General features: G+C 32.7%; 2 protein-coding genes across 2 annotated transcripts; one reads left to right on the forward strand and one right to left on the reverse strand.

Moving 5' to 3' along the window:
* The first annotated feature begins 453 nt into the window (after positions 1 to 453).
* Positions 454 to 2,990, forward strand: RGP5 (Alpha-1,4-glucan-protein synthase family protein). Its single transcript, XM_012979413.2, has 2 exons — positions 454 to 650; positions 1,653 to 2,990. Exon 2 carries the CDS (start codon positions 1,694 to 1,696, stop codon positions 2,741 to 2,743), a length of 1,050 nt encoding a protein of 349 aa, XP_012834867.2. The 5' UTR covers positions 454 to 650; positions 1,653 to 1,693; the 3' UTR covers positions 2,744 to 2,990.
* A 7,574-nt stretch (positions 2,991 to 10,564) lies between these two features.
* Positions 10,565 to 16,092, reverse strand: LOC105955644 (sterol 3-beta-glucosyltransferase UGT80A2). The gene is made up of 15 exons (XM_088820030.1): positions 15,961 to 16,092; positions 15,505 to 15,687; positions 14,786 to 14,961; positions 14,436 to 14,687; positions 14,141 to 14,252; positions 13,851 to 14,021; positions 13,656 to 13,719; positions 13,480 to 13,537; positions 13,217 to 13,394; positions 12,721 to 12,851; positions 12,484 to 12,586; positions 12,307 to 12,383; positions 12,157 to 12,204; positions 11,915 to 12,064; positions 10,565 to 10,875 (listed from the first exon to the last, which is right to left on the reverse strand). Exons 2-15 carry the CDS (start codon positions 15,653 to 15,655, stop codon positions 10,696 to 10,698), a joined length of 1,851 nt encoding a protein of 616 aa, XP_088676156.1. The 5' UTR covers positions 15,656 to 15,687; positions 15,961 to 16,092; the 3' UTR covers positions 10,565 to 10,695.
* Between the last annotated feature and the right edge of the window lie 966 nt (positions 16,093 to 17,058).

Consider the following 17,058-nt stretch of genomic DNA (forward strand, 5'->3'; position numbering starts at 1 on the left):
ATGTATGTTTTGTGAACACGGGAGACCAAATGTGAAATCGGTGCAAACTTGAAGGATGAAAACTGTAATTATCCCATAAATTTTCCATTAGTATATTTATATGTTTTTAAGTCCACCCGATCCTTCTCATCAAGCTCACTCCATACGACATATTAGAAATCCAATATATAAATAAATAAAAAATCTAACAGGTTTATTGAATTTTTCGACCCGATTCAATGAGTTGATTATAAATTTATTATCCGTCTAAAAATATCGACTGCTGTGTCAAAAAAAAAACCAACCCGAGATCTATCTTAATAAAAATCTCACCGGGTTAGCTTAAAAACTTAAATCGAGTTGAGATAATCGAGCCGGTCAAGCATTAGTTATGGATAAACATTTGACCCAAATAATCAAATAATTAATATAATTAATAATCAAATAATTCAATTAATAAATTGCTAGAATTTTTAGAGAGAGAAAGCGCAAGAATCGGGAAAGCACGATCGACGACATATAATAATATGAATGAGAAATCCGCCCACTCTTCTCTCACTTGCAATTAACTCTGCCCTTTGTTTAATTCTCTCTCTCTCTCTCTCTCTCTCGCATTTTTTTCAGATCTTTTGCTTTGTACCTGATCACATTCTTCTCGATCCTTCTTGCTGGTATGTATCTACTTATTATATGTATAATTTCATCCGATTATATATATATATGTGTGTGTGTGTGTGTGTGTGTGTGTGCGCGTTTTGCTTGATGGTTGTGAAAATGGATTTGGATTGATTTTACGAATGAGTGTTTATTATTGAATATGAATTGATTTCTTGAGTTTTTCGTTGATTTTTACTGGATTGCGTGTAATTTATTTAAATTTTTTTCATTTTTCCGCCGATTGGATGTGGATCAGTGATGGGGTTATTTTATTTATCTTTTTTGAATTTTAATTGAATGGGGAATAGTATTTGTTTTTAGGCTAATTCTTGAATGAGGAAGGTTTTTGGATTGATTGTGCAGAGGTAAAAAAAGATTCGTGATTATATGCAAACTTTAATCATGCTGTCATTTTGATTTGACCATGGATTAACCATATGTGAGAAAAAAAAGAAAAAAATTAAATAAGAATCGAAGAAAATCATGAATAAGATGAAAGGGCATAACACTAAGAATGTATGTATCGAACATTCGTTTCTTCGCATATTACAGTAACATCTGTGTGAGTGGCATTCGAACACGATGTTTCCAATTTATTTTTTTATAACTAATTTACGCAATACGATTTAATATGTTACAGGATTGGTAGATCATTGCTTTATATCTGCTAATTTCGTGGTTAGTGTGCTTAAGTTTTTTTGGATTGTTTATCCCGATTCTAGACATACGAGTATCAGTTAACATTGCTCGGTAAGATTCTGTTGGTGTGTAGTGTGTACACATTTTTATTATACCAAATGGCTCGTACGTACGTGCTTTGAATCGCACGAACATATTTTTTTTTTTTAATCGGTAGAAAACATTAAAAGCTGGGATAAACTGAATGAGTAGATTTTCAAAGTTATTTCTTGCAAATGGCAAACCAGAAATCCTTTTCAGTCATTTAAATCACTTAATTTTGCAATTACTCGATTATGATTGGTCGATCTAATTAACGACTCCCTAACTATTTTCAGGTTTCTCAGAGAAATTTCAATTCCAAAAAAAAAAAACGAAAATGTCTCAAGTTATCATCAAAGACGACGAGGTGGACATTGTTATCGGCGCCCTTCAGTCGGATCTCACATCGTTCATGGAAGAATGGAGGCCGTTTTTTTCCCGTTTCCATTTAATAATCGTCCAAGATCCCGACCTAAAAGGCGACATCAAAATCCCGGAAGGATTCAATCTCAATCTCTACACGAAATCCGACATAGACAGAGTCGTGGGGCCCGCGTCGAATTCCATCTCCTTCTCCGGCTACTCGTGCCGCCACTTCGGCTATCTAATGTCGCGTAAAAAATACATAATCACAGTCGACGACGATTGTACCCCTGCAAGAGACACCAACAACAAAATAACCGACGCGGTTTCTCAGCATATAATCAACCTCACCACACCAGCAACCCCGTTCTTCTTTAATACGTTATACGACCCTTATGTTGACGGGTCGGATTTCGTTCGCGGGTACCCGTTTAGCTTGAGAACGGGAGTCGAGTGCGGGTTGTCGTGCGGGCTATGGCTTAATTTAGCCGATCTCGACGCACCTACACAAGCACTTAAACCGGAGTTGAGGAATTCGAGATACGTCGACATGGTTCTTACAGTGCCAGCTAGGACAATGCTGCCGGTTAGTGGGATTAACATAGGGTTTAATAGTGAGCTTGTGGGTCCCGCTTTGATGCCGGCTTTTAGGTTAGGGAAAGAAGGGAAGCTGAGGTGGGAAACCGTGGAGGATATTTGGAGCGGGATGTGTGTTAAGGTTGTCTGCGACCATTTGAAGATCGGTGTGAAAAGTGGGGTGCCGTACGTTTGGCGGCAGGAGAGAGGAAACGCGGTGGAGAGTTTGAAGAAGGAGTGGGAAGGGGTGAAGCTGATGGAGGATGTGGTCCCGTTTTTCCAGGGTTTGAGGTTGTCCGAGAGTGCTGTCACGGCTGAGGATTGTGTGGACGAGATTGCTTCGAAGGTGAAGGAGGTGCTTGGGGGGAATGATCCGACGTTTGCTCGTGCGGCGGAGACTATGGTGGAGTGGATTAAGCTGTGGAAACGGGTGAGGGCCGCGGAGTAGAGGGCTTATACGGCATTACTTGCAATAATGTCGACTTTCGAGAACATTTTTCTTTTTTTAACGAAGATGTATTTCTTGTAATGAACTCAATCTGGAGGGGTTTTCTTTTCTTGAATAATTTGATCTAACTTTTTTTCTTTTTTTGGTGTTGATCTCTTTGCTGGAGTTATATAGATGCTGATATAATCTGGTTTTGCTTTTTTATTTTTATTTTTCTTGAGGGAAATATAAACATTTTTTCTGATGATGTTTTATTTTTGGAAAAATTACGGCCACGCCACTGAGGTGAGGTCAAATTATGAAAAAAATTCTCGTGTTTGGATAATTACAACTACCTCCTTCAAACATGTATTACTTATGAAAAAACCTCACATTTAATAGATAAATTTGACACCGTAAGGATGAATGTGTAAGACACTACATAGTTGGGGGTGATTGTAATTATCCAAATAATAGGGGTTTTTTTGTAATTTGATCTTATCTCAGGAAGGTGGCCGTAATTTGCTATTTATTTTTGGATATGATTCTGAGTACGTATGTCTGAACTCTTTAGGGAAGATGACATATAGTGATTTCTGTGGGGGTTGATTATTTATTCTTTTAATTACAAAAGCTACTCTTTAATTTAATTTAGAGCAAAATACACTTTGCCCCCTTAAAAAACTCATAATTCGCAGTTTCCCCCCTAAGAAACCGGAAAAGAGACTTACCCCTTCCAAATTGTGCCCCATAATTCGAATTTCGGTGTATTTTTCACCAGATTTCAAATATCTCCGTCCATTTAAGGGGTATATGCGTCATTTTAAGGTATATATGTTTTTCTTTTAAAATTTTCACTTGATTTTAAATTTCTCCATCTAAGTTGTAAGAACTAAATTGCAATTTTCAGAATTGCCTTAAAAACCCTAATCCCCTTCCCATTGTTAGCTCAATTTTTTATATTTACATTACTAATTTTTGCAGCTCGATTGACACCGCTCCCACCTTCTGCGTCACCAAAATCGACCATTTATGTGACGATGAAAACGACGACGTCAGTCACACATTAAATTTATATTTTTGCATTTTGTTTCTTTAAATTGCAATACTATTAAAACTTTATTAAACAATAGTGAAATTATTTGTAACATGAATAACAAATACGAAAATATTTTTGGGTTAAACAAAGTTGAATATATTGCATTAAAAACTATAATTTGTAGATCAAATAATTAAACAAACAAATAAAAACTTTCAAGGAAAAATACACTTTGCACCCTTCAAAAGTTTCAAATAGGTGGAAAAGATGATTTTGACGCATATACCCCTAAGTGGATGGAGAAATTTGATTTCCGGTAAAAAATACACCGAAATTCTAATTTTGGAGCAAAATGCTACTGTGACACAATTTTGAAGGGGGGAAAAGTCTTTTTTCGGTTTCTTATGGGGGGAAGTACGAATTGTAAGTTTTTTAAGGGGGCGAAGAGTAGTTTGCCCTTTAATTTATTTATAATAAACTAGCTAAATTTATACTATTAATAATCTATTGATATTTATTTTAATTTTGTAAATTATACTAATACGAGCGTCTACAAAATAGAGATAAAATCTTAATTTTATTCGGAACCAAGGATTTGAAACGTTTTAAACTTATAACCTGTTGTATACGGTCCAATTATGGTTCCTCCGAATCCAGAACCCGAATCGAATCGGCTAAGAAATAAGGGTTTCGAAAGTGGGTCGGTTCGACGATAAAACCGACCGATACGCCCAACCCTACTCTTGTTATTGTTTTCTTTACTATTTCTTTAACATATCAAATCATCTTGAACATATTTTTCCATTCAACAAACAACAATGAAAATATTATAACTTACTCAAACTCGTGTTCATCTCAATTAAAATTTTGGGTTCGACTCAATTATTAATCAAATCGATCTCAAACATAATTTTCGCAGTTCGACGAAATCTTATACAAACTTTCTACGTACGATAAAATTTCAAACAAGCTTGATTCGATTGGCAATAAGTTTGGACTCAACCTCAACACAATATATTTGCAAATTCTAGACAAACTATTTATTTTTATTCTTTTTTTTAAATTGACATTTTATACATGGTGACTAACTTAAAATACTATCATGTGAGTGTGACAAAACAAATTAATTTTAATTAATTAAGACAAAACGTGTGTCATGCTTATCATGCACAATCGCATTATATTACAGCCCATTTTATTTTTTTTACATGGTAAGTGGTTACAACTTTTTAAACATTTTTCTCCTTGTCTATTAAATTTGAAACCTTGCATTAAAATTTTATGTATTCCAGCTAGATCCTTATGCACTATCACAGATTACATTTAGCTCCTCACTGAAAATTCATTTTAATGCTTATTCTTTTATATTTTAATTAATCATAATATATACATATACACACACATATATATGTGTGTGTGTGTGTGAGAGAGAGAGAGAGAGAGTCTTTTACAAAGGTATTCACTTGAAACCATTGCATTTTTCTTGACAAAGTTGTAAGTATTTTTTTTATCACCCTCATTGTTCTTACAAGGTTTATATAATTTTATTTATTTTTTTTATTAATTCTTTTACTGATTTTCAATTAGTGTTTTTTTTTTCTTTTTTTTTTTTTTTTTTTTTTTTTGCAGCTTTGAAGAATTTGGAGCTATTCATTGATTCAAGTTTGAGGTATATTCAATGATTTTATTGTTTCCTTAGTTGTCGATATATATATATATATATATATATATATATATATATATATATATATATATATATATATATATATATATATATATATATATATATGATGAACCCTTGATTGGAATTGGTTATGGGGTTTTTCTTTTTACTTGTGTTTATATAAAGCTTTTTTTTTTTTTGTGGTGGTTATAATCTTGAGTTTAATTTATTTGCTCGTACGTAGTTTAACTAAGTTTTGGATGTTTACGATAATTTTTGAAGTTGTCGTCTAGCCAGATCCGTTATAGGGTTATATGTCCGTTAATGAAGTTTACCGATAACGACAAAAATTATTGAAGTTCGATGATTGTGTAGATAATAAATTGTTTAAATACCCTAAATTTACAGATCTAATTCACGACAAATGTCGTTTTAGTACGATCGTTGTGTTTGTTGCCGTTTATATTAAAACGACTTTTTCGACATATACAGAAGATTGCATTTGCTATATATATACTTGAATAACTCAAATGTATTAATCTTGTAACTTTTTAGGGGGTGCAGTGTAGCAAAAAACAATATTCACAATAATTTTTTTATCCTAATTAAGTATATGGATTATATACTTAATAATAATAATAAAATATTTAGAACTAGTTTTTTTTTTTAATCCATAATAATATACTAGATCTACTTTGTGAATTTGTTCAATTTTAATATGGATAATAATTTAATTTGAAACAGATCATGGAGCAAGGATTCCCGGAAAATTCCGCATTGGCTTCTTCAGAGCAAAACGAGCTACCTTATTTCGACGAATCGAACATAAATTCCGAACTTGGTCAAATAATGAACATATTGCCTCAGAGATCCTCTAATCAAATCGAAGCGGATTTCAGGTGTATATATATATAACTAAAGTTGCTATAATAGTATATAACGACTTTATATATAATTTTCGACATTTTATCATGCGTTTATATGTTTTTCTTATTTTTTTTTAACTGATAATATATATTTGTTAATTGTGGCAAAAACAATTAGATATCAACAATCAATTCTTGAGTTGGGGGGTTCTTCACAAATCCAGCAGGCAGAAGATGGTTCATTATTTGTAATTTCTTTTAACATATCCTTATATATATATATATTTAATTATTGAATATTATTATGGTTAATTATATATTTGTGATATTTTGAATAAGTATCTATTATTTTGTAGATGAATAAATATAAGGGTAAATTCCACTTTACCCCCTCGTACTCTGCCCGAGAGTCACTTAACCCCCTCGTACTCTCAATTTTATCGATGTACCCCCCTGTACTTGTACAATTTCCCAATACAGCCCTCTCCGTCAACTTTTTTCAATTTTGACTCTGACGCCGTTTGGTCAACTCTGTAAATTACAAAATTGCCACTGCCTAAACATCGTTTCTTCTCCTTCAACATTATCGTTTCTTCTTCTTCCACCACTCCCCCAATACAAGAAAATTAAATTATACTCATAATATAAAACAAGGTAATTAGACAGATTTATCGATCGGGCCTTGACTGAAGAGTATGTCCCCGAATCTTGTTGATTTCTTTATTACCTGAACAAAGAAGCAAAATTATGTTATGTAATCACCAACTAAATAGAAGTGGTGTAACTTATATGCAAATTATATTACCTTAGGGTGAATTCTACCAATTTGGGGATATCTTGTAAGGGGGAGTGGTGAAAGAAGAAGAAACGATAATGTTGAAGGAGAAGAAACGATGTTTAGGCAGTGGCAATTTTGTAATTTACAGAGTTGACCAAACGGCGTCAGAGTCAAAATTGAAAAAAGTTGACGGAGAGGGTTGTATTGGGAAATTGTACAAGTACATGGGGGTACATCGATAAAATTGAGAGTACGAGGGGGTTAAGTGACTCTCGGGCAGAGTACGAGGGGGTAAAGTGGAATTTACCCTAAATATAAATATTCTTTGGTTTATTTTTAAATAATTTATATAGGGACAACTCCAAGAAGAATCGTATAGTAGAAACGAAGATCTATTTACGGTGTATATGAAAGGAATTGCGTATACACGCGAACAACGCCGGTAAGTGTTATTTAATGGATTGAATGAATTAATTCATAATTATAAATAATTTCCAACTTAATTATTTTTTCCCTCTTTAAATAGGTTGCAGGAAAATCAAGAGGCTGGAAATCCAAATAATGTGGCAATGCATAATGTGCCTAATTTACCAATTGAAGGACAATTGATTGGATCCTCTTCAATTTCTGTAAGTAATTGCTTTTAACTCTCTATTCATTTTTAATAATTTTAAATGTGTTTATATATATATATATATAGGGGCGAAAAACGAATCGAGTCGAATCGAACGTATGGTTATTCAAGCTTATTTGAATTTTTATTGACCTTGTAAAGTTGTGTTTGAGATTGATTGGTTACATAAGCAATCGAGTCGAGCTCAAATGAGTTTTGATTAAACCGAACAGAATCGAATTCGAGTAGCTTGATTTTCTGTACATATGTTATAATTCTTTTCTATTCATAGCTTATTGAACGAAAATAAATGTATTCATACTTGGTTTGTTATGTTAATTACAAACCGAACCCAATCGAGCTTTTAATTGACTAGCACTTGAACTGTAGCGTTTGAGAAGGTGGAAGTAAGTAACGAAATTGTGTAGGTATTCTAGGCAAAAGACGGTACGAGGGGCTTTAGTCGAAACCGAAAAACTATGATTTGAGGGGTTTTTTTGCAAAATACTCCTTCTTTTTTTAATTATTTGCAATGTTTAATTATTACAGGTTCCATTTGAAATTGGGAACAATTTAGTTCCCAATTGGGAAGCACAAGCATATTCAGCTGCTATCAACATGGAAGGATCCTCACTTCCATCAAGGTAATTAATTAATTAATTAATTAAATCGTGAGGTAAATAATTAAAAAAAAAAATTGTAGTATGTGATTAATATTGAAAGCATTTGTTTAGAAACTAACAATATATATAACTCTACACACATGTATGTGTGTGATTGTGCGTAGATTTACGATACAAAATCTATGCAGTGTATTTCACTAAGTGCAACATCTGCAATAACTATTGCATCTCTTTGTATTTAATTAATTAGCAATTACCTTAATTAATCTTTTTTCCATTGCTAATCCAAAATTTGTGAAAATTATTGTAGATTGGATGGAAATAATCAAGAAAATATTCCAAGTCCAATTATAAATTCACCAAATATTGTTTTCAATGAAGAAGATGACAGCTCATACCAAAACCAAGCTACTACACATTCAAGACAGAAGGTAATTTGTTGTTATACCCGTACGTACATTTAAATGTCTATAAATTAATACAGTTGGGACCAATAGAATACTATTAATTCAGTCAAATATTAATTTATCGAAATATTATTAGCATGTTGTTATCAAGTTGGGACCGGAAAAATGTATTATTTAAACGAGATTATTAATTTATAGAGATTTTACTGTATGAATACCAAATATACCAAATATAGATGACCAAAATAGGACAAATTACATAATTACCCTTAAAAATTGGCTTGTTTATAGATAAAGGTTAGCTAATTAAGTTGCACATACTTCCTTGATTTTTATTTTTTTTTTAATAAAAATAAATATTTATAAAACGAAGTATTTACCATTTTCGAGCTTCTCTTATTGTGCAGAGGAAAATGTTATGCTATGAGGAAAATGCTCCGGTTCGCAGAAGGTGGAGTCGTTTCGGGCAGGGAGATCAAGGACAGAGCTCGAGCTCGCATGCTACTACTGAGGAAAGGTAAAATAAAATTGTATTTTTTACGTTTTAAATATAGTAAAATTCTAGTATATATACATTATAATTTTTTTTTTTTTTTTTTTTGGTAATTAATGAAATGAAATTGGATTTTCCAGATACACAATTTATGATAAGAGGTATGAAGAAATTGGTCTTCCTATGGATCCACATCTACGCATTTTCAATGCAACCAAAGGAAATGGTAAAAATTCCATTTCAATAATACTTGGCATTAATTTCTTATATTATTTATATGAATTAAGTGAAAGTTTTATAATATGAAAAATGTTCGTTTTTTCGATTTTCCTTTTAGGTATGGGAGAAGGCCGATCGACGTAGAAAATCGAACTTACTTTCTTGGCTAAGGGATTCGATGTTGTTCTTGAGAGATTTATGGATTTTATAATTTTATTTTTTTATCCAAAGAGATTCATGGATTTTTGTTCATGTACTTTGTTGTGAAAGCTATTGCTTTACTTTATTTTCTTTCTTATTAGAAATTGCTAAAAATATTGTTTTTTTTTATTTATTTTCCGGAGATTGATGAATTATTTATCTAGTTATGTTTTCCTTATTATATACAATTGTTGTTGTTGCTTTTTTTGTTTTTTTTTTTTAGTAAATTTAAGTCCACTATAGAATTTTGCACATTCATGTGTAGGGGTGGAAATCGCGGTCGGATTGTAATGAGTACTTCCGGAGAAATTCTATTTTTTTCGGAGGTGAAAGATCCATTTCAATTATGTTCCAAAACAATCAGAAAAATCGAAAATCGAAAATTTAGAAATCTGAATGAAAAAACTTATTCCGAAATAGCAAATATTCGAATCGGAATCGGCGGGAATAAGAAAGTACAAATTTTTTTAGTGACTTCAAATATAAAATGTATAATGATATTGATATTATAAGTGTAAATTTCGGAAGGAAAAAAAAATCGGAAATTTCAGAATTATTTTTGTAAAATGAAATATCAGATCGGAAATGGGAAATCTCATATGTATTCCAATTCTGATCCAAAGAATTCCAAAAAAAAATTGGAATCAAGTTTTTGGAGTTTCGAATGAAAAATATCGTTCCAAAATCAAAAAAATATTATTATCGGATTTGGCGGAAATTGAAAATTGTGTTCCACCTTCCACCCTTGCAGCAACCGTCATTAGTACAGCCAGGATTTTAAATCCGAGGGGGCCGAATGCATTAAAAAGAATACGAGGGGAGACCGTTAATGCTATTGTACAAAGTTTTTTATATTTTTATATAAACTCACTGGTAATCATCACCATTAAGTTCTCTGATTTTGTTAACAAAAAAGAAGGGGGAAAAAAGTGGCAAAAAATTCTGGGTAAGAAGCTACAACAAGAAAGCTTGTATACAATAATACATACATATATATACATTCACAAGTTGATCGAAAACGGACAATTCGTAAGAAATTGTCAAATGTGAAAAAACAGCGACAAGAAAAAGTCAAGATTTGGAACAACCAAAGCAGTGTCTGAAAGAAAAAAAACTCGACGAAGAATGTGAATTTTCAGGCTCGGGTTTTAGGCTTTTCAGCGGGAAATGTTTATAGAAAGCTTGCACTGCACCTGTTACACCGTCTTCGTTTTCCATTGCTTTTGAAAGTTCTACCGCTCGATGTTTTACCTTCATTTGTTGAATAACACATTATTCATTCGTACTACGAAAATAAAATTTTAAATTGAAATTGAAAAAAGAAAGTGTACTACTCCATTCAGATTTGATTAGGGGTGGAAACAGACCGGATGGACTGGAAGTAGCACTTTCGGGAAAATTCCAAAAAAGATAAAATCGGAATACGAGAACTAATACCAATTGCGTTCTGAAAAAAATCGGAATGAAAAAACTTGTTCCAAAATCTGAAATTTACATGGCAGAATCGGCGGAATTCGAAAATTCCAAATATTTTATAGGGTAAATTACACTCACACCCCTGAGGTATGCTTAAATAACTTTAAGGTCCCTGTGGTATCGGAAATTACATTCACCCCCTTGAAACGTAGTTATAAACTCTAATGGGATAATACATTGGATACGTTATTTACGATAGAGTTCTAACGGACTATTGGTTTCAGGAAGTGATGGAAGTGATGGAGACAACAAAGAGTTATGGGTGATTTAAGAAATATTGGGGGAGCCATGTCACCCCATAACTCTATGTTATCTCCACCACTAGCTAAAAGTAATAGTCCATTAGAACCCTATCGGAATAATGTATCCGATGCATTATCTCGTTAGAGTTTCTAACTACGTTTCAAGGGGGTGAGTGTAATTATTGATACCATAGGGACCTTAAAATTATTTAAGCATACATCAGGGGTGTGGGTGTAATTTACCCTATTTTATAATGCAAAAGTAACAAAAATACATAGTAATATTGGTATTGTAGGTATAATTTCGAAAGAAAAAAAGCCTAAATTTCCGGAAATTAAAATCAAATTGGAAATCGGAATCTAGTATGTATTCCAATTTCCGTCCGAAAAAATTAAGCACTTTTCGAATTCGGAATGAAAAATATTGTTTCAAAATTGAAGAAAATCGGATCGGAATCGACCAAATCCAAATTTCCACCCTTAGATTTAATAAATTAGATATTTCAATATATATATATATATATATATATATAGAGAGAGAGAGAGAGAGAGAGAGATCTAATATTTGGTACCTTAGGATCTAGCATGAACCGTATGGCAGAAACCAATTTATCGAGGGAAAATTCATCGACAGGGATGGGTGCGGGACCCACTCCCCTAGCATGCACTCGCTCTCCCCAAAATGGTTGGTCTCCGAAGAAAGGTACCACAGTCGTCGGGCACTAAAAAAAAATGATACAGTAAAAAAAAAAAAAAAAAAAAAAGCATAATTCGTGAACTAGCTTTAATTAGTGAGGAAAAAAACGTTAATTACTGCAGCTTTAAGACCAGCAGCCGTTGTTCCAGCACCTCCATGATGAACCTTTCAAATAAACACCAAAACTTAAAAAATTAGATCCTCGAGCATTATATATATATATATATATATATATATATATATATATATATATATGGGTTGACTTACCACGGCTGCACATCGAGTGAACAACCAATCATGTGGACAATTATCCAGCAAGTAGATGAAGTCTTTCGGCTCTGCCACTGAGGAAAAAAATATTTAGAGTGTCGAAAGTCTATAGATTTTTTTATAAATATGAAAATAAACATTTTAGATTGTAAAAAAAAATACAAGAGAACATACAGTTTCCCAAGCCACCCCATCCTTTGTTAATGATACCACGTTGTCCCGTAATTTCAAGAGCTCGTACAATTATCCGAGTCATCTTTTCAGGATCCACCACAGGCTGAAAAAAAAATCAGAAAAAATAAAGTAAAATATGTATGTATGTATGTATATATATGACGTGGCGCTTTTCGTCTCGAATTAGAAGAACAAAATGCGATAAATCAATTAAAATACGAAGAGTATGATGCATACAAGACTTCCAAAACCAATGTAAATAGGCTCTTTATCGTTTTTTAGCCACTCCAAAAGTGAGTCCGGCGGTACATAATTCGAAGCAAGATCCAAGAAACAAAATCCCACCACATCAATTTTCGGTCCCCAATCTGCATACATACACCTCAGAAGAATCAGCAAAACTACGCAAATAAATTAATTACAGATAAACCCCCTTTGGTTTGAAAAATTACGCATACCTCCTTCAAGGTTTGATATTAGCCAACACTAAACCCACTTGACCATTTGACTTTTTTGAAGTTTTCAATTTTACCCTTAACCAAACATCGAGTAAATTACATTTTCCTCCCGTGGTGTTAGATTTAATTATATATAGACTCCTCGTATTTCAAAAAAGATTACAAATGGCTCCCGTAAGGTTTAATTTTTAACTAAAAATTGAATTTAAACTCATTAAATGATTTTTTTTAAATAAATTAATTTCATCAAGTACGATGCCTAGAAAAGAACTCACCTTTGGGTTTAGGAACAAGGTGAGGACTCCAAATATACGCGTAAGGAATATCCGGAGGAGAACTATACGAGCCACTTAAATATGTCACAGGCCTTAGTCTTAGTTTTTTCTTCCTGAACTCGTTTATCATATCGCGTATTCCCAGCCAGATTAGTGAATCAACAATTTGATACGATAACTGCAAAAAAATTTGTTTTAAAAAGAAGCAAATTACGAGTGCCGTATACTGACGTAAATAATCATTAGTGTAGTAATGTACTCACTCTATAACCAACTTGCTGCTTAACACGAGAAAGAGGATGTGGAAATTCACTCGTGGGACTGCATGTATTTATATGATCGGAAAAATAGTCGACTCGTAAGATGAGAAACTTTCTTCATTAACCAATAACAAGAAACAAAAAAATAATAATAAAATAAAATTGCATGAGATACTTACGTCCACGGCATAGTGAATATTATGTGTAGTGGTACTTTCAACGCCTCGGCAACATGTGTGTGTCCTGAATAAATAGGTTTATACATTATACGAGACCCTACTAGTAGATTTTGTCTTCTTTAAAAAAAAATAAAAAAATAAAAACGACGAGCCTACGAGACAGAAAGTGAGAAAAGACGAGATACAAAGTTATACCATATGCAGGTGGATTGGCAATTATTGCATCGACTTTGAACGAAACATTCGTGTCGGGATCGGGATCTGTGCATGCAGGAAGTAGGGAGAAAATAATATCTTTTATTTGGTTCCGTTGTATAGGTATTTCAGACGGTCCAGATGGCAAGAACCCTTTATTCTTCACCATGTCTGTGAAAAAAAAAATCGTACATGTCTGAATTACTTTTTTTGAATATTTGAAACAATAAAAAGGTTAAGAAAAAAAAAAAGAGGGAAAAATTAATATAATATTATGATCAAGAACTCACAAGCAGCGAGGACTTTCGGGTCTCCACCGAGAGGGAAAAATTCCAATCCGGCCGATAAGACAAATTCTTTGAAGTTCGAGTGAGTCGCTAGTCTCACTCTATGACCATCTGCCTGCCCAAAATACCTCCACCATTATTTTTTCAACACAAGATTTCACACACACACACACACACACACACACACACACAAAAAAAAAAAAAACCCGAAGAGAAACATTTTTGTTTTTATCAAATGCTGAGAGGTTAATATTTGGAGACGAAAAGAAACACACGAAAATAACCCGTATATTCTAACCTGTAAGCGTTTTCCAATGGCAATAAACGGCTGTACATCTCCCCTAGTTCCGACAATAAGCATCACTATTTGAAGTGGAGGCAAGAACAAAGCATCTTCCGTAGTATCTGCGTTTACTTTATCTATAATATTATCACCATCATATATTACTCCAGTGCCGAAATCGAGAGTTTGATGTTTAACATCTCCCGGTACTTCGAATTTCACAGTCCCGTCTTGTTGAACGGTCGCATATTTCTTCAACCATTTCAGCTGTTCGAAAAAGACGGAATATTAAATATTAAAATATTACAAGTCCTAATTTTACGATCACACGCAAAAAACATGCATATTATCATATTGAAGTCGACCTTCTTTTTTATGGGGATTTTATCATCTAAAAACTTTTTTGCCAGAACAAAACGAGAGTGGTTTGAATTGTTTTTCTCGATCGTAGTAAGATGACTGGAGGAAGGGTTTGATTGGTCTTCAATTGATTTCTCCACGCACTCGATTTTCTGACGAGGCGGATTCCTGTCGATAGATCCTAAGAAATGCAGATTAGATTTTTTAATAAAATAAAAATTAATGCACTAAAACATCTTATAAACCAAATACTGTACGGCCTAAGCTAAACCATAATCGAATCACGAATAACGAAATCACCTGATAAAAACAGAGTATATAAACTTTAAACAAATTCATGCAATTCGTAGTGTTTTCTTATTTCATCAAATGTACATAACGTATCCGAATTTGGAAGCTGAATTTGATTAAATTATAAACTATCCAAACAACAAATGTTTATCTCCATTTTTTTTCTGATGTACCGATGATTTATCTTCGTATATGCACACAAATCATTTAGCTTAATCACATCAGTATTATTTACTAATTGTTCCTTCTCTTTGCACCCTTCAAACAAGTGCCTAATGTGAACTCCACAAAATCATTAAAAAAAAAAAAAAAAAAAAAAAAAACAGTAGAATTACCAATGCCCAACAGGAGTTGTACCCTGAGCATAACAGTTTGTACCCCCCAAAAGAAATAACATACATACAAACTGAGATCAAAAGCCCGGAAAAATTACCTGAAGAATTAGAAGTGGGATGATCTTTATGTGAAATTCCAATAATATCCTCGAGGGTTTTTGATTCATCCTCTGTAATACACACTACTTCCCCATCTCCGTTATTATCTCCCTCTATTTCCACCACAAAATCCACTGGAACCTCCGCCATTGTTACAACTGTGGCGTGAAATTCAGAAAACCCTAATACAAACAATCGATTTTATAAATTAAAAAAAAAAACTAATTGGGCGGACACTTTATTTTTTCGCCTCTCTTTATTCAAGAAAGATGGCGCCTTTAGGGCATCTTCATGCATGCAGATGTGCTGTTTCTGGTCGAAAGTAAGTTCGATTCTGATTTTTTTCTTGAAATTTCTTTCTCTCTCTTGAATCGGGGTTTATTGTTTTTTTGTTTTGCTTTGTTGGTTTGATTCTTGTGCTTGAAATGAAGAAAGGTGGGAGAAAGACACGTTACCGAGGAAATCTTGCCTTTGGAATTAGGCCACCTGCTGCAGTTACCACCTTCTCTGCACGTGTTCTCATTTTCTCTCTCCTCTCTCTCTCTCTCTCTAGCGCGCTCTCTCTCTCTAGAGTAATAAATGAGGAAATTATTTAAAATTATTATCCACACTTTAAAATTAATTCTAAAAATAAGACGTAACAACTTATTAATTATTAGGTGGTGTTTGCAAATGCTTTTTGAAAATGATTATGCGGTTTTTTTGCTCATAATCTGTTTTTAGGTGTTTGCAAAATCAATTTTTGCTTTTGCTTCTCTTAAAATAATCTGTTTTAAGCTATTTTTTTAAAAGCAACTCTAACCCTGCTTTTTCAAAATTAGTTCATTTTCCGAAATATTTGCAAACACCTCCAACTTTTAAGACCTCCAAATTAGAAATAAGCACTTAAAACTAAGAGGGTGTTTGGCTAAGCTTATAAGATGTTAAAATGAGCTTATAAGATGTTTTAGAGCTTATAAGCTCTTCCAAAGTGTTTGGTATTTTTTTTTTAAGAAGATCTTTATTTTTTTTTAAATAAGCTTTTGGAGAGCAAATAAGATCTTTTTAAAAAAGTACATCCACCCCACCTTTTTATTTAAGATCTTACAATAAGTAAAAATAGGAAATAAGCTAATTATCCAAACACTCTAAAAAATAATCTTAAAAATAAGATGTAACAGCTTATCAGCTCTTAAAACATCTTATCAGACGTAGGAGCTTATCAGACGTATGAGCTTATCAGATGTTTAAAATAAGCTTAGCCAAACACCCTCTAACTTAAATATCAATCACTAACTTCTGCTTTTAAATAATCATTTGCAAACACCACCTTAAAATAGCTTATTATATATAAGAGCTTATAAGTTATTTAAAATAAACTTATTAAATGTATGAGTTTTCCACTATTTTTTTTGGAGTAAACTTGATTGGTAAAATCCATTTTAGTACAAACTTACTAATATTAATTAAGAATCATTGTTATTAATGTGTATATCTTTTTGCACTAAAAAAAGTAAAAAAAAAAAAAAAAAGGATCATCAAATTTTTTCCACTTGTTCTTTGTAGTGTTCCTT

This window comes from Erythranthe guttata, chromosome 6 (genome assembly GCF_056151865.1).
Source record: "Erythranthe guttata isolate IM_541 chromosome 6, IM_541, whole genome shotgun sequence".
In the NCBI taxonomy this organism is placed as follows: domain Eukaryota; kingdom Viridiplantae; phylum Streptophyta; class Magnoliopsida; order Lamiales; family Phrymaceae; genus Erythranthe; species Erythranthe guttata.

Bases quoted from the DNA above. Each gene is read 5' to 3' on its own strand.
- RGP5 (XM_012979413.2), top strand. From the start codon at position 1,694: ATGTCTCAAGTTATCATCAAAGACGACGAGGTGGACATTGTTATCGGC.
- LOC105955644 (XM_088820030.1), bottom strand. From the start codon at position 15,655: ATGGCGGAGGTTCCAGTGGATTTTGTGGTGGAAATAGAGGGAGATAAT. The intron at 13,720-13,850 runs GTATAACTTTGT...CTATTTATTCAG, and splicing joins TGCCAATCCACCTGCATATG to GACACACACATGTTGCCGAG. The intron at 13,395-13,479 runs GTGAGTACATTA...ATTTTTTTGCAG, and splicing joins AGCAGCAAGTTGGTTATAGA to TTATCGTATCAAATTGTTGA.